The 19,859-nt window shown below is 50.5% G+C and overlaps 1 protein-coding gene across 1 annotated transcript in view; it reads left to right on the forward strand.

Annotated features, from left to right (window-relative positions):
• Positions 1-6,050: 6,050 nt before the first annotated feature.
• The window catches only part of PHC1 (polyhomeotic homolog 1), an 18,172-nt gene continuing 4,363 nt past the window's right edge, over positions 6,051-19,859 (forward strand). Inside the window, exons 1-10 of the mRNA XM_069807052.1 lie at positions 6,051-6,212; positions 10,108-10,264; positions 10,885-10,995; positions 12,352-12,429; positions 13,200-13,349; positions 14,306-14,461; positions 15,569-16,067; positions 16,373-17,133; positions 19,327-19,474; positions 19,584-19,792. Coding sequence (XP_069663153.1) covers positions 10,151-10,264; positions 10,885-10,995; positions 12,352-12,429; positions 13,200-13,349; positions 14,306-14,461; positions 15,569-16,067; positions 16,373-17,133; positions 19,327-19,474; positions 19,584-19,792 — 2,226 coding nt within the window. The 5' untranslated portion in view covers positions 6,051-6,212; positions 10,108-10,150. The remainder of the gene's footprint in view (positions 6,213-10,107; positions 10,265-10,884; positions 10,996-12,351; positions 12,430-13,199; positions 13,350-14,305; positions 14,462-15,568; positions 16,068-16,372; positions 17,134-19,326; positions 19,475-19,583; positions 19,793-19,859) is intronic.

A 19,859-nucleotide genomic window follows, 5' to 3' on the forward strand; every position in this document is an offset into this window, starting at 1 on the left:
AGAAGTCAGTGAGTTTTTCACCTCTTGGAGCAAACATTAGGGAATGCAGTAAGTGGCTAGTCTGTGCTGGGTGGGCAATCTGACGCTTGCTCAGTTCTGCTGACTGTAGAAAGGTGCTCCTCATCCTTGGTGACATTCATAGGAAACACCTTCCAGTGCAAGAAAGGAACCTTTGTTAGGTGTAAGCAAAGGTGGGGTATGAATAGCTGGCAGATGGCCAGGAGACTTCTTCCCATCACCTCACCACAGCTGCTGTGTGGGTCTTGGTGGCCTGGAGGCAATTGGGAAATTTCCTGCAAAGATTTGCAGCTTCAGCCTGCAAAAAAGAAGGTCCTGAAGAGCATAGTACAGGAGGCAGCTAACAGGCAATCTGGTAACTAGCATCTCAGATAGCAAGGGATTTTTCTGCAGATAAAAGCTCTTAAAAGGAGTGGGAAGTAGGGCCCTTACAAGGAGGAGGACTGTAAGCACACAAGATGGCCCCAAATGGATTCTGACCTTGCTAGGGCGCTATTATAAAAAATAAATGGCATACTTAAAATCTCTACATGAAGAAGATAGTTTGTACATCGAACATGTAGGGATCCACTGAAGCATTGATAAATCATAAAAGTTTGATGCATATGGCTTATTTGGGCCTTTGTGGTTATCTGCCAGTACTGTGCAAATAGGACTGAAAGACTACACTGCTTTTAGCGGGTGCAGAAGAGATCAGTCTCCTAGGCTTTCACAGAGCCTCTGCAATGGTTGTATGGAAAACTGAAAGGAGCCCTCATCCACAGAGAAGTCAGGACACAGGACAAATGAGTTGTCTGTTGTCACTCAGTCGCAAATTCTCCTGGAAGCTTGGACCCATGCCTTCTCTCCTGACTCATGCATATTAGTGTATGCTCAACTAACATGCTCCAGTTTGGAGAAAGAGCAATAGTTTGTGAATCTGCCTTCCTTATTTCTCTGACTTTTTGCCCTCCAAACAGGAAAGAAATACAAAACTGCAGAGCTGTAGTTTGGAATTGTAAAGCTTGTTACTGGGGACTGTTGACAATATACAGAGTCTAAGGTTTATTCCAAGGTTTTTTTTTCTCCTTTTTGAGGTAAACAGTGACCTAGATTTTTCTCATGTAGCTGAAGGACAGTAAGACTTTTAAAATAGCTACTACTGAGAACCATGTGAGACTCCATGGATCCATCTCCTGATCTGTACTGTCTCTGTGCAGGGTAAGCATACCTGCAGACTCACATGTGATGGCTTGCTAATAGGTTAGTTTTCTACCAAGCTCAAATAGCTAAATCAAGGTGTTTGTACCAACCCACAGTTAAATCCAAGACATGCAATAGATGAATAAGTAATTTTTAAAGCATGCTCGGATTTCTTTTGTTAACGTGGTTTGTTTCAAGTTAAGGGTAGAGGCCCTGGAATGTGCCTTACCTTTGACATTCAAAGAGGCTTCTTTCCCGAGAAAAGTCTAAAACTTGTGACTTCTTGTGTTGTAGAGTTTGCCGCAGGGTGGGCTTATTCCCACATTCTCTCTTATGTTGATAAGCAATGTAGTTGATACTGTCTTGGTGGCCAGGCCCAGTAACATTTGGAAGTAGACTGATATGAATCAGCTTTTGCTTGTTGGCCTGGTTTTCTTTTCATATGCAGGTCACATCTTAAAGGTGGTGGTGAGGAGAAGGGTGCCTTCAGGGTACTGCAGGTAACTGACCCCTGGTGCTGGCCCTTCAGACACAGACAAAGCATTCTCGTCTTCCCTTTATGTGTTCCAATTTCCCACTCCCTGCAGGGAGCAAAAAGGTGGTTTGGCAGGCACTGACCTGTTTTTCTGAGGGATGGGAAACAAAGATGAGCAGACCCGTGGTTGCAGCCTCTCTACTTTTTCAGCTTGCAAACTTGCAGAAGCCTTGTACTGGTAGGAAGCGCAGATCCACACTAGGATCAGTCATGCAAGAAACAACGTGTAGGGCAGGGATATGGGAGACGTGGTGGTATATGAAGACTTGTCTGAAATGTGGGGCTGGAGAGGTCAGAGGAAGACTTAGAAACTAGCACAGTCAGATGAGCTTTTGCTCAGAGGCAGGACAGAATGGCAATTAGGCCCTGGCATTGCTATGATCATCTCCTGTCCAGCTTCTTCCTTCTGGAGATGGTGATGGGCCAGACCGGCCAGGGCTAGCAGGAGGCTGCTGAAGAGATCCAGTGATGTGGTGAGGCTGTGGATGGGCTCTTGTCTACGTGTGGGAAGGTGAGGGTACCATAAGCAGAGATCTGGGCAGCCTGTAAGAAGTGCATTGCAGTAATTGCAATGTAGACTTATCCCACCTGTATGTCCCAGTAAACTGGGAATAATGTCAACCTCTTCTCTGAGCAGAAGGACGTCCCAGGCTTGGAGGTCAGTCTGAATCAGATTTCTGGCTCCCCTTGCACCTCCATGGTCTAGATCAAAGGATTAGCTCTTGGCGGCTGGGGCTGAATACATTACAAGCTGCCATGTTCTCTAACAGTATGTATGAAAACTCCAGTCTTCCCCACCACAAGAGAAAGGGTTTTCCTTCTGACGTACCTGAAGGTGATGGTCTCACCTCCAGACTGAAGTGAGTAAATGAGTGTGGGAGAGGGAAAGGTGGCAAATGCACATACCTAGGCTAGATGTCTATTTGTATGCTTGCACTATATGAATCTGTACGGCACAGTATGCAGACTCATCCTTATGCTAAGCAGTGCTGTTCACTCACCTGCGTATGAGGTTCATTGGCTACCACTTTCTTCCTGATAAATTAGAAAAAAATGTGAACTCAGAAGGTGCACTTTTCCTGCAGGGCCACTGAGTGTCACCATTGCTCCGTGACTTGCTCTGCAAGATGCCATTTCTCCAGCAAAACTCCTTTGCTAAAATGGGTTGGGAGGGGCAGGGAAGTCATTGGAATGAAAATGGGCTGCTTCTTGCTGAGAAGCCCAGAGCTGGGAAGATCTGCACCTAAAATGCAAGCAAGCGATGCTACCTATGAAACAAATCCTGGCTTATATTCAGACATAGCGCTTGACAGGTTTCCAGCCAGACCCTTGTAGCATGAGCCTGGGTGACAAGAATTATCGGATGGAACAAGTGCTTCATCAGGAGACACTAAAAGGGCTGGGATTCCACCATTTGGTAAGCAGAATGAGCAGAATTTGGTGAGCAGATGAGGGACTGAGATTTAAAAAAGTAATGAAGGTGGTGGATAATAAAGTGAATGGAAAACTGTTCTTCAGCAAATCTTTCCACGGCAGACTGGGGGCATGTGACAAAACTAGCTGGTAATCAAAACGAACAAAAAAGATACTTTACACTACAAGAACCTACTGCTACAGGAGTTACAGGAGCCAATAATATCAGCAGGTTCAAAAAGCTCATAGACAAACTAATGGAAAACCAGTCTATACCAAAGGGAACAGGTTGTGATGTCTCCTCCACCTTCCCTACTACCATGCTTGGATGTGGGAGTAGAACAAGGGGAATGGACTGCAGATATTGGCCAGGTGCACCTGCTTTCCCCGAGAAGTATTAAGGGCAGCTGAATCTGGTGGACTGAAAGATCCTGAGGCTTCTTCCTTCTGATGGAGATGGGTGGGAATTTCTTACTTCTCTTTCACATCCCACCAGTAGCAGGGTGGTGCACAAGTTCACAATAGACACGCACACACAGGTTAATGCTGAGGGGAGACAGTACCTCAAAGACACCCATATAAACACAGAGTGTCAGTAGCCTGATCCTTTTCCTAAGGACCAGCACTCAGAGAAACGTGCCTTCATGGGTCTCTTGGGATTCTGCCCCCACCAGACCTTTCATCCTACTCGCTGGCTAGACAGGCCTAAGTTTGTTACTGGATCACGCACACATGCACACAACAGAGAGCACAATCACACAAGAAAATAATTCAAATAAATTATTATGAATATAGTACAGACTCTGGTGATCAGGTGCAAAACTTGTCCAGATAAACATACTGATTGCATTTGACCTGCTTAGTTTATCCCCGTCTTCTCTCCATTTTCCCATGCTTGTTCGTCTGTGATCCACCTTGATTCCTCCACTTCCCTGCCTGTGATTCCTACCCCAAACATACCTGTGTGGTCTTGTAAATCCTCTAATTCTCTTTATCGAGTCCAACATCTTCCCCGCCCCGCCCCCCCTCCCGCCAAGCACCCCCCAGTAAATCCTAAAGCCTCTTTATTGCAGTAGTTCCCCTTCGTTTGCATAGATTCCAGAGAGTTTCCTCCCTTGAATCCACTTCGGTGGGTTTTGCAACAGGGACAAATGGCTTAGTCGTTCCTCCAGTCCTTGGGGGTTTTAGGAGTGGTTGATTCACAGGGATTACTTTGACTGGGTTCCCTGCCTTGTCATTGTTCCTTTGATCACTATCTGACCTTTTATTTTGAATAGCCTTAAATATCTCCTATAGCTTTTTTTCTTCTTTTTTTAAGAGAATCAGCCAGACAGTTTTTTTATAATTAATCTGAATTAAAAAAGAACACCCAGCATTTAGGGCAGGTACGTTTGATTAACAGCCCAAACGCCCTCCTGTACGGTGTGTTCTGCTGCTTTTCAGGCAGCAGCAAATGTCATTCTGTGATTCCAAGTCAAGGGGACTGGATCTCCTGTGAATTGACAGTCCAGCACTTTCATTACTGAGCCAGATGCAATGTTCTTGCTCAAACATGTCATTTGGAGGAGCATGTACAATGCTTATAGCCTCAGCAGTGCTTGAGCTTCTGCACCTTGTACATGGAGATGGAGCACGATTCATTTCTGCTCGTTTTTTGCTTTTTCCCACCCCTCCTTGGTGCATAAGCCATCACCCTCAAAGGAAACTCACCAGCTCTCATCAAGACGAGCCACTGGTCTGACCTGACCGGGCATGTCTCATTATCTTAGAAACAGTCATGCTGACTACAACACTATTGTTTAAAACGAGTAAGTTTACCCTCTTATGACCACTCTTCCCCTAAGCCAGGCAACTGACAGAACAACTGAAGTTCTTCGAGAGTCATCGGGGGAAGCAAGGCCCAAGTGCCTGCACAGCGCAGCTTCTCAAAGTTGCCAGCAAGCTCTGGCACTGTGGTTTCTCTCCCTGGTTTATGCAGGTTTCCCCTGTGCACCCCTACATGCGCCCTACGTGACCAGGGCAGAAAACCTCCCAGTCACCGTTATTACGGCTGCGTCCTGTTTGTTCATCAAAGCTTGTTCTAGGCACCAAGACAAACATTTTACGACCTACAGAAAAACTACTAGTGTTTAACAAGGTGAACCAGTCTCCGGAAGGGCCGATCGTGACGCGCGTCCCGGCACAGAGGACATCTGCTCTGGACGGCGAGGCGCGCTCTGCGCCTGCCGCGCAGCCAGGCTGCGGTGCCGGTCAAGACCTTGACGCCTTGGTCCCCTTCCCCGGGGGGGGAGGCCACGGCCGATGTACTGAGCCCCCCTTCCCCCAGGAGGGCCGGGTGGGTGAGCGGGGTGGGCCCTGGAGGCCCCCCCCTCCCGGTCCCGGTCCCGGTCCCGGTCCCGGTCCCGGTCCCGGTCCCGAACCCGCGTCCCGCCGGGTTCGCGGCTGCCGTCACCAGGGCAACGCCAAGCGGCGCTAGGGGGAGGGGGTCACGTGCCCGGAAGCGCCTCGAGGGAGGAAGTGACGGAGTGGCGGGGAGCCCCAGAGGCCAAGATTTAAAAAAAAAAAAAAAAAAAAAAAGAGGGGGCGGAACCGGCCGGGGCGCGGCGCGCGCGCGTGGGCCCCGCCCCCGCCGCCCCGCGCCAGGCCCCCCCCGCCCCGCCCCGCCCTCCCCTCTCCCCGCCCCCCCCTCCCTTCCCCCCCCTCCCCCCCCCCCCGCTCCGGGGCTGCACTGCCAGGCCGCGGCCGGGCCGGGCCCGCCGGGAGCCGCCGCGAGGTAACGCCCCCGGCCCCGCCCTCCCCCCCCCAACAACGGGGCCCCCGGGCACCGCCCCGCCCCGCCCCGCCCGGCCGGGGCCCGGCCTGGCTGCCCGCGCGCGGGGGGCGTGTCAGGCGGCGGCGGCGGCGGCGGCGGCCCCGGGGCTCCGGTAACGCCGGCAGCGCGGGGCCCCTGGGGCGGGTGCGGGGGCTCCCGGCGGGGGAGGAAGAGGAGGGCGAGGGCGGCGGCGTTGGCGTTGCTGCGGGAGCGGAGCGGGGCAGTGCCGCGCCGCGGCGGCTGCTGCTGCAGGTGAGGCCGGGCCCGGGGCGCGGGTCGGCCGCGGCGGGGAGAGTTCCCCGGGGACGGGCTGGAAGTTGACAGCGGCGGCGGAGCAGCCATTGTCTGCACGGCCCGGCCCCCGGAGGCAGCGGCCGGGAACAACTACTCCCCCCCCCCCCCCCCCCGGCTCCCGCCTCCCGGGCAGCCGCCGCCGCTTCCCCCCCCGCCCCCCCCCGGCCGCCGCCGTTAAAGACGCGCCTTTCTCGATCTCCCCGCGGCGAGCATCCTGCGGCGGATCCCCGCCTCCCGCCGCGGCGGGGCTTGCCCGCACGGTACCTCCGTGCGGAGGGCAGGGCGGCAGCACGGTCGCTGTCGGCTTAACTTTGCCGCTGGAGTTACCGGGGTGGGGGGGAGCCGGCGGGGCGGGGGTCCCCCGCGGTGCTGGAGGGTGGCACCGACTGCTGCTGCTGCTGCTTCCCGAGCATCCCGGAGCAGAGTTAAACGTGTCCCGGCGGTTTCACGCCTCTTGCTTGCGTAGCTCGGAGACGGTGCCGTAGAAAAACTGCAGGAGCAGAGCGAGGAGCGTGCTGCAGTCCCGGTTGCTCGTTTTTTTTTTTTTTCCCCAAACCAGCCTGTGGCAATCGTTACCTGTTTGCTCGAGTCGGTTTCTCGAGGGTGAAGCCGCAAAACCAGTCGTAAGGTTCGAAAATGTTCTGCACCGGCAGTGACGTGCCGGGGGGAATGGATGGGGTGGGAGGGTGAGCGAGTAAAACTTTTCTGCCTCCTCCCTAGTGCCCGGCGACCGGAGGAGACTGCTCGGATTCTCCTGCTCTTCTTGCGCTTGACAAAGGCCGGGAACTCGCAGACGGGGCCACCTGGGATGTCGCTGGCGCACGCTGAGATCGGCAGCGTGGGTTATGCTCCGGGCTGGCCCGTGTTCTCAGGCTCGGACTGCGCCGGGAGCTGGTTTTCTGCCTTCCTTTCTGCTGTGCTGTCATCCCCGCCGTGGTGTTCACAGGCCTTTGTATCCCTCCGTGTCTGCTTTTGAGGGGTGCAGTTCTAGCTGTTGTTCAAAGGTTAATTTCCAGAAATGGCCACAGCGTTACCTTGGGCGGTTTGGATTGGTTTGTTGGGGTTTTTGGTTTTTTTTTACATTTGCGAGGTGAGTTGGTGAACTCAATCTTTTGGAAAACCCATGGTTTAATCGTTCGTAGTAGGTTATCCATCTCATGGAGCAGCTAGCCGAATCAAGCGGTCTGATAGCCGGGTGATCACTAGACCTTTGTAAGAGGAGGGTGCTGGAAGATGCCCTCGGAGGAGGGGAGAGGGTGTAGTCCGAGCTATTTTGTGCGGGAATAGCCTGTGTTTGGATCGGATTACACTAACATGGAGCTGCATCCTTAGATGAACTTGCCTGGGGAAATACTGCGTCTTTTGACTTTTGTGTTTGGAAAGGGTTTTGCTGGATAACCCTGCTTGCTGTGACTGAGTTAAAATTCTTACCACCCTTCCACAAAGGGAGACAGTACACTTCTCTATCCATGCCCCCCCCAGGTCTTTTGCCTACACCGAGACCAAAATTCTTTGATGCCTCTCATCCCAGAGGTGTTTCGGTAGGATTCTGTTTGTGCTAGGACCTGATTTTAAGATCTCTATCAATGTGGAACTCTCAGAAATGCTGGAAATCTTAAGAATCGATGATGCTGTTTACTGAGGAAGCACAGATTGGTGGAGCAGAGCACCGAGTCAGAAGCCAGGTTTCTCCTTCTGGTGCAGCTGTTGAGGGTAAGGGTATGTGCTACAGCTCAGCTGAACCTTAGTTACCTTCTTTTCTCTCTCACTGGCACCACAAGTGAGCTAATTCAACTCACTGATCTGGCAGAAAATGATGTTTAGGGCAGCTTTTCTGCAAATTTACCAAGCTGATCTAGTGAGCACCAGAAGCGAGGTAAATGCTGGGAGGAACCTGCACAGGGGGGAGGTTGAAGGTGGGTGAGGGCACAGAAATTGTCTCCTAATGGTAGCTGAGCTACTAGATAACCTGCTGTAATATGTGTAGCTTCACTCTGACTTGCATTTTAACCCCATCTGAAGTACTTAATTTACCTACTATAGTTTCTTTCTTTCAGAAAGTCTGTATTCTCTCCCTTCTCAATTTATTTATTTTCAGGCTTCATTTACTTTTTGTGGAGCTGCCCCCTGGGGAAGATCTTTAAGGTGATTGCCTTCTCCAGAGCTTTTATATTCTAGAGAGGCTTATTGACCAACTCTTTCTAGCTGTAATAGAGTTGTGCCTGAAGACAGTAATGGCCAGTTAGGAGGGGGTGCCTCTCAGTTGAGAAGATGACTGCAGGGCACAATTACCGACAGCCAAAGGCAGTGTTGGATTAGCAGGGAGATGCCAGGGCAGGACTTGAGGGCAGAGGCAAAGATGTGCGGGAAAGATGGGACTGGAGCAGCAGCTAGCTGCTTGTCAATTATAGAATTTTCCAGATTTTGAAGAGCAGGTTTGGAGCAGCAGTTCCCTGATTTAGCCAGCCATCCTCTGCAGTGGTAATGCTGTTGCCATACTTTAAAGTCATCTGCTGCCCTTAACACCATTCCAGAATTTAAAAAGTTGTCTGGTTGAGACTATTGTTGCACCTCCTTTTCTGCTGCGCCGGTCTGTTTGTTTACGCACCTGGAAAAAGTTGTATTTGGTTAAGGCTGTGAAGCTCGAAATCTCTGGATTTGGAAAGGTCTAGATACAGTGGCTGTGCTGGTGCTGTGGGATCCTGGAAGCCTAGGGGTCTCATTTAGCACTCTCTCAGATATGTTGCAGGGGAGCCAGCTGGTGTTTTGGAAACAAACAGGCTGTCAGTGATACTGAGACTATCAGAAGCTTTTTTTTTTTTTTTTTTAATCTTACATGGAATGATATCCTTCTAAAAAGTCATTTTTGCAGTGGAATTTGTTGAATAATCAGTTTTGCTCTTTCCCTTTTCTGACTCTAACCCCGTTACTCCCTGTGTAGCCCATGTTCCTTGCTGCAGGGAAGTCCCTGATCATCCCAATGTGTTACTCTTCTGCTAAGCACTGTCTTCAGTCTCGCTTCTCTTCCTCTTGGCTGATGAAAGCCTACTCCAGTCCTTTCTCAGTCCTGTGGTTCACTGCAACTCATCCTTCTGCTGTTGAAAGATCTGTCTGGCTCTGCATGACCTCTTTAGCAGCTTTCCCCTCACAAGTGTTGCCAGTGAACCCTTCATCCAGTCCGCTTCTGACTCTGTTCCTCCTGAAAGCAACTTGCCACCACAAATACCAGCTTCCAGTCTAAAGTTCAAGTTCCACGATCTGTCAGGAACAAGAAGTAGCTGGAAAGGTCCATGTGATGAGAGAAAGAAAGAAACAGTCGAGGGCTGGGGGCTAAACTGGGAGAAGGAGGGACTGAGTTGGTATATCTGCAAGCAGGGCAGTGGAGTTGTGGGATAATTATACCTCTTGTGCAACTGGAGGAAGAGAGGATCAGAAGTTGCCAAGTGCAGTGGGAGACTGGAAGCACAGTGCAGTTCGCCTCGCTTCACAAGCCTCTCTTGAAGGAGAGGTGATCAGGTCTGTAACCAAATGATTGTCCGAATGAGCTGCAGCTGCTCCTTCACTCTGCTGCCTTTTTAAGAGTTCAGGATGCTGTAGCTTCCAACTGGGGCATGGCAATAAAAACATGAGAATGTGTGTGTTACATTTCTGACTGTGGTAATAAAAGATTTAAACCACAAGTATAATTTCTGGGTGATTTCAGAACCCTGGCATCCCCGGTCCCCTGTGATGTAGCAAAGCTGTGCAAGGAGCCTGGTACTGGGATATTCCAGTAAAAAAAGCGACGTAATGCGGTGAAATATGGTTTGGTTCTTTCTCTAGCCTGACTTAGTTTCCAATTCTCTCGATGTAGGTCTGGAGTCCCTCTCAGCCTGAGCTCCTGGGATCCTGTCACCATGGAGACTGAAAGTGAGCAGAACTCCAGCTCCACCAGCGGGAGCTCCAGTTCTGGAGGAAGCACCCGTCCTCAGATATCGCAGATGTCTCTCTATGAGCGACAGGCAGTACAGGTGAGACGTGGTTATGTTCTGGGGTGGCATGTGCATCAGTGGAAGGTGGTGGTGAGCCCTTTCGTGTTCGTCTGAGTTGTCGTGCGTCAAGGTGGGAGCATGCTCGAAGGGCTGTCATGTTTTAAGATTTAGAAATTCTTGTGCTAGGCCCAATGTTTGGTTCCTGTAGCCTGATACTGTGCTTCATGTTTTATAGGTTACTCCTCCGGGGTCCAGCCTCTTAGATTTAATCCGTACTGTGATCCAATAGATTGATTTTAGCATGCTGTTCTAGAGCAAGTCATTCAGTTTATCATCCCAGTTTCTCTCTACAGTGTATATCCTCCATATACATACTATACTGGAACACTTGTCTGCCTGCTTGGGCACACACATCCCCAAATTCCTGGAGTTTATTAGTCTTGCAAGTGTGCTTCCCACTGTCCTGGAATACACCTGTGATTCACTCAGTTAGCAAATTTGTAGCTGTACTATGTATTTTGATGTGCTAATCTAGTGACTTTGCTTTTTTCATGAGGTCTAGGGATGGTCTCATGGCTGTTATTATTTCTTCATTGCTCTCTCTAATCACATTTCAAGGGCACGCTATTTTTGACAATTGGGTTTTCCTCTTTCTCTAGGCCCTGCAGGCACTCCAGAGACAGCCCAATGCAGCCCAGTACTTTCATCAGTTTATGCTCCAGCAGCAGCTTAACAGTGCCCAGCTTCACAGCCTGGCTGCTGTCCAGCAGGTGAGTTACCAGTGGAGAGAAGGAGAGGAATTGGATCATTCTCTGGGGAAGACCCAGAGATCCTCTCTTTATACAGTGACTTGTGCACCAAGGTCATCCTGATCCATCGTGAGACAATGAGTCCCTAAACACGTTGTTTAAAGCTAATACAAACAGCTAGTAAACTGGAAGCCTGATGCAAAGATTCACTTGGTTTTCAGGGACAGAGCAGGGGAAGATAAAATTTAGCATCCCCATCAGGAAACTTACACTTCAGAGGCCTATGACTAGCCCCTGCACCTTCGTTAAATAAAAGATGGGCGCTTAAATCAGCAGTGGATGCAGTAGTGTTTAAAAACTATATTAAAGTGAAGCATGGATTGTTACTTGTCTGAGATTAAACATGGTCTTGTGTGCCTGAAATTTCAGGTGGTATCCTTTGAATTTTCTGTCTTGAAACTTAGTAGCTCGTGTTTTCTTTACCAGTTACTAGCAAGAGGGATCTGGGGTAGATCTTGTCCAGCCAGGAGGGTGTTTCTTTAACTGAGATATGTTTATACAAATTGAGATATTTTATGATGAGTAATTGTTGAGTGATATTTTTTTTCTTTAGCAACTTTGCTCACCTACCAGACTTTATCATCAGTTGAAGATGGATTATGTGTGATGAGAATACAGTTCTGTCTGTGTAACAATAGCTCTGTCAGGAGCTGTGCTCCTTGGCTGTTAGTACAGGATTTACTTGTTCTCAAAATCCCTACCTGCAGTTTTACAGCACAGAGGGAATAGAATCCTCTCACCAGTTTTGCACAAAACTTAGTTATAAAACTAACTAAACTCGTACAGTGGAATTCCCATGGGATCATGGGGGGTGGGGTGGAAATCTGCCAATATTTACATTCCTCCACGAACCGTATGCGCTGTAATCTGAAATTTGTTACTTGGAGTGCTATCATTGCGTTGTTACTAAACTGCCTGACTAGCCCAGCAAATTGCTAATATTGCGGGGAACATCTGGGTGTTAACAGTGGATTGCAGCATCAGGATGAGGGTTGCAGTGTGTAGCGTGACAAGCTGGGGCAACAGTAGGGTATGTACCCATGGGTGGAAGGACTGGAGGTCATGCACTGTAAGGGTCTGTTGTCCACTGCCTTGGATAGTATATAGGGCTGAACTGGTTGGGGAAGAAGTACCTTCCTGAGTTGCTGCACCTGATTTGTAGGGCACGGCAGAGATTTGTAGTGGTTAGGTTGTGCTCCTGTTCTCAGGAGTGGGAGAAGATGATGATGGGACTAGGTGTTCCGACAAAGCCAAATATTTGGGCTGGATTCAATAGTTTGTTCCAGATACTCACTTCTGTTTCAATCTCTCTTGCAGGCTACAATTGCAGCCAGCAGACAGGCCAGCTCCCCCAACACCAGCACCCCGCAACAGACCACCACCACCCAGGCCTCTGTAAGTAACTGCTCCCTCACACACATATCAAAGCCTCCCTCCCACCCGCCGCCTTGTTCCTTCTCTTCTTTGTCTTTTAGGAAGGCAGTCAGCCAGGGAAACACAGCTTCTAAGAATGCTGGGAAGCCACAAGATGCAGACAACTTTGAGGATTTGGGGTGCTGTCATTATTGGGGGGGGGGTTGAGACCAGAGACCGGAGAAGGTTTCTGAGTGGGAGAGGCCTCTTAGCTGGAAAGGTAGACACTGATCTCTCTTTGCTGAGGCTTTGGGGATACGTTGTCATGGATTAGAAAAGAATCAGGACTTCTGAGAAGGAGAAGGAGTTGTGAGCAGCTTGAAATGGAATGCATTTTTTTTTCTTGGGCAGAGTTTGTTGAATGAGAGGAAGTCTGGTTTTGTAGTGAGTATTGAGGAACTGGGAATTTTTCAGAGAGTAGGTGAGTTGGTAGGGTGGAGATTACTTTGTGGGTTTTTTTCCTTGACTTGAGAGGCTGGAGAAAATGATGTATTTCTTTTGGATCTCTTACTGCAGTTGCATGCTAACAGTGATATTCGGTCTCAGCATACAAATGAGGTTAGCATCCAGGGCTTTGGCTAGTTTAGATTGCGTAGCCTCTAAGACAGGAACTTTTTTCTTCTTGGTTCCCTGTGGGATACAGGGAAAAACTGTAAAGTGTCTGTTCTGGCTGTACCCCAGTAAGTGAATTTGTACTTCTTTCTTTGCCTCTGTCTCTTCATATATCATTTGGAGCTTTTCTCTGTTTTAAGATCAACCTAGCCACCACATCAGCTGCTCAGCTGATCAGTCGGTCACAGAGCGTGAGTTCCCCCAGCGCCACAACCCTGACGCAGTCTGTGCTCCTTGGGAATACCACCTCACCGCCTCTCAACCAGTCGCAGGCCCAGATGTATCTCCGGGTAAGAGATGTGTACGCAAAATGTGTCTTGACCATGAGCCCCGCTTCGTAGCCACTTCAGTGTTTCACTGCTTGGGGTTACCAACACCTTTGGACTAACTGTAGCTTTAAGGAAGAGGCACTATATTTTAAATTCAGATGGGGAAGCTCTTGTCCCTGAAACCATGAGTTTGACTCTGGGCTCAGCTTTTGAGGGTAGATGAGCTTTGTATTGTGTGGCTCAGGTGAGATCGTTAAGAACCATATTTGTCTCTGCTCTGCATAGATGTTAAAGATCCCATGGCACTTCTCACTAGAGTGTAAATGTGAAATATATGTCCTAGACTCGAATATAGCTCACAGAAAAAAGCTACTCTTCTGGTTCAATACTGGAACAGATATATGGTGAATTACTCTCTTTTACCACTGCTGAGCTCAGGGACATAAGTCAGAACTCAAGTAAGTCTAGAAACATAAATCAACATGAACAAATATGGCATCCTTCTAATAGCTTTGAAGTGCTGCTAAATAGAAAACATTAGGCTTGACTATATAGTCAGACTGGGGTTTGGTTACCTACCTGAAAAATATTTTTTGTGTCTCAGTTGACTTTAGATACAGATTGCAATGCCCTTCTTTTCAAGCAACCCTTGTGTTGGATGTATGTCTTTTATCACTGTTTCTCTACCAGTCCCAGATATACACCTGAAAATTCAATGATACCCCAGTCTTTAGCCAGCCTTGGGCAGTCTGTGGGAGTTGGCCCAGGCCCATGTTTGATAGAAGGGTGCTTGTTTCCATAAGGAAACTGTTCCCAGTTTCCTGCTCCCGACGGTTATGTTCAGCGTTACAGTTTTGCAGTGTGTGACATTGCAGCCCAGTGTTGCTTTGTAACTTGTTTGCTTGTGGTTCGCTGTCTTTCTTTCTCTCTTTCCCTCCGTTCCTTTCATTCCACGGCACCTGACCCTCCCTCAACAGCCCCAGCTGGGAAACCTGTTGCAGGTAAACCGGACCTTGGGCCGCAATGTGCCTCTTGCCTCCCAACTCATCCTGATGCCCAACGGGGCTGTGGCCGCTGTCCAGCAGGAGGTACCACCCACTCAGTCTCCTGGGGTCCATGCAGACACAGACCAGGTCAGTGACACCCCCTCCCACAGTCCTCCCCTTCCCCTGCTCTCCATCACCCCACACTCTGCTCTTTGTCTCCAGCCGTCCCTGTATAGCAGGTTAGCTCTATTTTATCCCCAACCTGTGTCCCTGTGCAGGTAGGAGATTCTGTTCTCTCTTGCCACCGTTTTTTCATATTTGCTTTTTGCCTCCAGAGATTGGATTAGTTTCTGCTTAAAATTTCTGGGGTGAGCCCCATGCTGGATCAATCCCATCTTCACAGTTTCTCAGTTGTCCTTGTGTGAAAAGAATCGTTGAGTTCTATGTCCAGTTTTCAGTCACTCTGCAACGAAGACTCTTTGCCAGTGGTAGTATTCCTTCGCCCAGTTGGTTTGTTGTTGTAAAGATGCCAAAGACCGAACAGGCCACAAGGTCTTAGCTCCTGCATTCATCTATAAGGAATTCTCCAGGTCAGGGAGCTACCATGGCTTCCCATTTTCCTTGTCCTATCCCAGACATTCTTGGGATTTCCAGTTACTTCCTACTTTTCTTGTCTGGAGCACTTTCTCTGAAGGAAAGTCAGCCATGATCTGACACTGCATTTGGAGGAGGAGTAAATACAGAGGATGGCAGCACCAAAATGCAGAGGAACTGGTGAAATCAGAAGGGCTGCAGGCCATGAGTAGAACTGTGAGCCTGCTGAGTGGAAAGCCCTGCACAGGGGGAGGAAGCAGGTGGCACAAAAATTGAAAAGGAATGAAGACTGGTCTTTAAAGGGGTATCTCAGTGCTTTTAGAGCTGTGCTAAACTGAGTCCTACCAGTGCAAAGGCACGGCAGGCAGTCCAAAGGCTGTCCCATGCCTCGGAGAATGGCGGTGTCCTCACGTGCTGTTCAGAAAGTGCCACAAGATCTTTAACTTCCATCAGAGATGGGGCAGGAGGGAGTTCAGGATAATGTGTTTCCTGGGGAGGAGCACGCCTGAGCTTTGCCCTGCAGTGTTAGCCAGCTCCGCACGTGAGACTTGATCTTAGCCTGCGTCCCAGTAGAGCCTGTTGCTTATGCGTTCTCTGCCAGACTTCCAGCAAGTAACGTACGTAAAATGAACGGATTCTGTTTTGTCTGTGCGTTTGTAGGTGCAGAACTTGGCTGTGAGGAGCCAGCAGACCTCGGCCACTAACGCCCAGCTCCAAGGCTCCGCTCAGAAGGCAGCTCTGCCAGGAAGCTCCCAGGCTTCGGGCTTACCGCAGGCCACCGGCACGGGCCAGACCTTGGCAGTGGCTCAGGCCTCCTCCGGCAGCGCAGGCCAGTCCCTCAACTTGAGCCAGGGGTCAGCAGGCAGCAACGGTGTCTCTGGAGGGGTGGTGGCAAGTGGTGGGAGCCAGACCTCAACGGGATTGAGCCAGACCTCCTCGGCAGGCACCGCCGGCAGTTGCCAAAGGAAAGGCACAGGGGTGGTTCAGCCGTTACCGGTAGCAGCTGCCCAGGCTGTGACCGTCAGCCAGGGAAGCCAGACGGAGACAGAGAATGCAGCCACAAAGAAGGGCGAAACGGACAGTGGCGGACAGCAAACGGTGGGCATGAACCTGACCAGGACTGCTACACCAGCACCCAGCCAGACGTTGATCAGCTCAGGTAGGCGCAGACCTGTTCCTTCTCTTCGAGCCCACAGGGCTTTCGCAAGAGTGCCATTGGTTTTCCAGCACGCGTCCTAGCCTCTGGGCTCCTGGGGGGCTTGTCTCTGGGGATTATCCCTCTCTGTTAGCAAGAGAAGTTGATTTAGTCCCTCACATCCTCTGCCAGTGAGCCGTCAGTCATTTTGGTGCTTCACGACTCAAACCGGTGCAGCGGCTGCCTGCCTTGTTTTTGTCGTTGTTGTTCCCAGCTGCACTGTTGCTAACTTTTGTGCTCTCCTCTTTTCCTACTCTGTGCTTGTATAGCCACCTATACGCAGATCCAGCCACACTCGCTGATCCAGCAGCAGCAGCAGATCCACCTGCAGAAGCAGGTGGTGATCCAGCAGCAGATCGCCATTCATCACCAGCAGCAGTTCCAGCACCGCCAGTCCCAGCTCCTCCACACAGCCACCCATCTCCAGCTGGCCCAACAGCAGCAACAGCAGCAAGCACCGTCTCTGACCCAACAGCAGCAGCAAGCTCAACCTCCGCAGCAGCAGGCTCCACCTCAAAACCAGCAGCAGGCTCAGACCCTCGTGGTGCAGCCTATGTTGCAGTCCCAGCCACAGCCTGTGCAGCTCCAGCAGGACAGTTCTTGCCAGCCAGCCACCAAGTCACCTGTTCCAATACAGTCAAAATCTCTGGTCACCCCCATCAAACCACCTCAGCTTGGGCCTGCCAAAATGTCAGCAGCCCAGCAGCCTCCACCACACATCCCAGTACAGGTGGTGGGTACTCGGCAGCAGGGCTCAGGCCAAGCCCAAGCACTGGGTTTGGCTCAGATTGCTGCAGCTGTGCCGACATCCCGGGGAATGCCAGCTGTGGTCCAGCCTGTTTCCCAAGCCCATGCTGCTTCCCCGTCATCATCTACAGCTCCAGCATCCTCACAGGAAGCTCCTCCTCTCACCACAGGGGTGAATTTGGCACAAGTTCAAGGCACAGCCCACATGGTGAAGAGCCCAGCCTCCTCTCCAGTTGTGGCTCAGATGCCAGCAGCATTCTACATGCAGTCTGTCCAGTTGCCAGTAAGTGATACCATTGAGAAGGAGAATAGCATATGGATTCTCTTTGTTCATTCCTAGGACACCAATCGCAGTCCAGGCCCAGGTCAGTGGGATGGGATGGGTAAAGGGTTTGGGTAAAGGGATGTGGAGACTTTTTCCTCTCAAAAACACTAATTCCAGTCCAACCCTTGGGGCTACTGACTACAAGCATTTCTCTTCCACATTACCATTCAAAGGCTTGCATGAAGTAAATAGGTGAGACTCAGACCCTGCCCCATATGGGGTAGGTGTCCACATGACATACTAAATATCACATTTAACAATGTGGTGCCTGGCTGCTGCGTGACCACCAAGCTGCTCTATCGCTCCCCCTTTACAACATGACAGAGGGACTAAAATACAATGAAAAGCTCGTGGGTCACGATAAGAGCAGGGAGATCACTTACCAATTACTGTCACTGGCAAAACAAACTTAGTTTATGGAAATTAATTTAAGTTATTGCCAATTAATCAGAGTAGGATAATGACAAATAAGAACAAATCTAAAAAACACCCTCCTCCAATTCTTCACAGGCTGAATTTCACTCCTGACTTCTCTACCTCCTCCCCCTGAGCAGTGCAGGAGGATGGGGAATGGGGGTTGTGGTCAGTTCATAACGTTTTGTCTCTGCTGATGCTTCCTCCTCATGCTTTTCCCTTGCTGCAGCGTGGGATCCCTCCCATGGGATACAGTCCTTCTCCAACATGAGTCCTTCCCACAGGCTGCAGTTCTTCACGAACTGCTTCAGCGTGGGCCCTTTCCATGGGCTGCAGTCCTTCAGGCACAGACTGCTCCAGCGTGGGTCCCCCCTGGGGTCACAAGTCCTGCCAGCAAAACTGCTCCAGCGTGGGCTTCTCTCTGCAGGGCTACAGGTCCTGCCAGGAGCCTGCTCCAGTGTGGGCTGGCTCTCCAGGAGGTCACAGCTTCCTTCAGGGTACATCCACCTGCTCTGGTGTGAGGTCCTCCACGGGCTGCAGGTGGAGATCTGCTCCACCGTGGACCTCCATGGGCTGCAGGGGGACAGCCTGCCTCACCATGGTCTTCCCCACGGGCTGCAGGGGAATCTCTGCTCCGGCACCTGGAGCACCTCCTCCTCCTCCTCCTCCTCCTTCACTGACCTTGGTGTCTGCAGAGTTGTCTCTCTCGCATATTCTCACTTCTCTTTCGCAGCTGCTGTTGCACAGTATTTTTTACCCTTTCTTAAATACATTATCACAGAGGTGCTGCCAATGTCGCTGATGGGCTCGGCCTTGGCCAGTGGCGGGTCTGTCTTGGAGCTGGCTGGAACTGGCTCTGTCTGACATGGGGGAAGCTTCTGGTGTCTTCTCACAGAAGTCACCCCTGCAGCCCCCCTGCTACCAAAACCTTGCCACATAAACCCAATACAAACAATAACTGGCCTCCTTGTTGTCTCTCTCAGGAGAGAGATGAGAGCTCAGTGGCCCGTGGAGACCGAACCCCCTGTCCCCTCACTAGGTATGGAGACCTCCGGGTCAGAGACCCCTTGGTGTGTGGTACCAGCTACTGACTCTAGGCCTCAGAGGATCCCCTAGCAACAGGCTATGCAGAGGAAAACAAAGATGGCTCATGTTCCATCGCCCTTGTCCATGCTGCTGTGACTAACTCCCTGGGACAACAGCACTTTGCCAGCTCAGATATCCTTAGCCAGTTTCTGAGACTGTTTCTAAACTCTGGCTGCTTCTTCAGGAAGGTGTCACAGGATTTGTCTGATTTTTAGAGTGGTGGGACAATTCTGCTCTCATCCAACATGTGTCCCCTGCTCTTTGACTGTCCTTCATTGAAACTGATCTGATTTAGCCAAAAGCCTGTTTGGAAGCTGCTGGGTGACTGCCATTCCATTTCTTTCTTCCTGGAATAATCCTTTGAGGTTTACACAGTGACTTGATATTATATCAATGTATCGACATGAAATGGGACACCAGATCCTGGTCATAGTGGTATGGTAGTGAGTCTGCTGAAGTTTTGCTCCCTGCTAGGCAAATGCTCTGAAGTAGAGGTATGTACTGTGAGGGAGCTAGAGGCATCTCCAGGAGAAGGAACCAGGCTGGAAATTAAATACGATGGGGAAGGATGCATCTTACTTTTGCCTTTGATCTGTCTTGTTCTTTGGTTTGGAGCTCTTCTCTCCGCTTACGTGTTCTTTATTCACACAGGGCAAGTCTCAGACCCTAGCGGTAAAGCGGAAGGCAGAGTCAGAGGAGGAGAAGGAGGAGTCGCCCAGTGTCACTGCACTGCTGCCTGCCAGGTCCTCTCCTGTGACAGACAGCCCCAAAAACATGGAGGAGAAGAGTGGCCTTGGAGGTGAGGTACAAAGGAGAGCTCTGCTTGTGTGTGCTAATGATCTGATCTCGTATTCCATTTGAAGTAGATGGAGCAAAGGTAACTGACTCTTGTGCTGTTAACGTTCCAGATAAATCTGATTCTGCTGCCATTGCAACCTCAAATACCCCCTCAAGTGAAGGAGCATCAGTCACCCCCACCTCTGCTCCCATCCCAAACCTGGCAATGGTGTCACGTCAGATGGGAGACTCCAAACCCCCCCAAGCCATCGTCAAGCCCCAGATCCTCACACACATCATTGAAGGCTTTGTCATCCAGGAAGGAGCAGAGCCCTTTCCGGTAGGGATTCTCTGCTGCGGGAGAAGGAGGTGTAGCGCTGTCTTGGGAGGGTGGTGGGCTTCTGTCT

This window comes from Haliaeetus albicilla, chromosome 19, assembly GCF_947461875.1.
Source record: "Haliaeetus albicilla chromosome 19, bHalAlb1.1, whole genome shotgun sequence".
NCBI lineage: Eukaryota > Metazoa > Chordata > Aves > Accipitriformes > Accipitridae > Haliaeetus > Haliaeetus albicilla.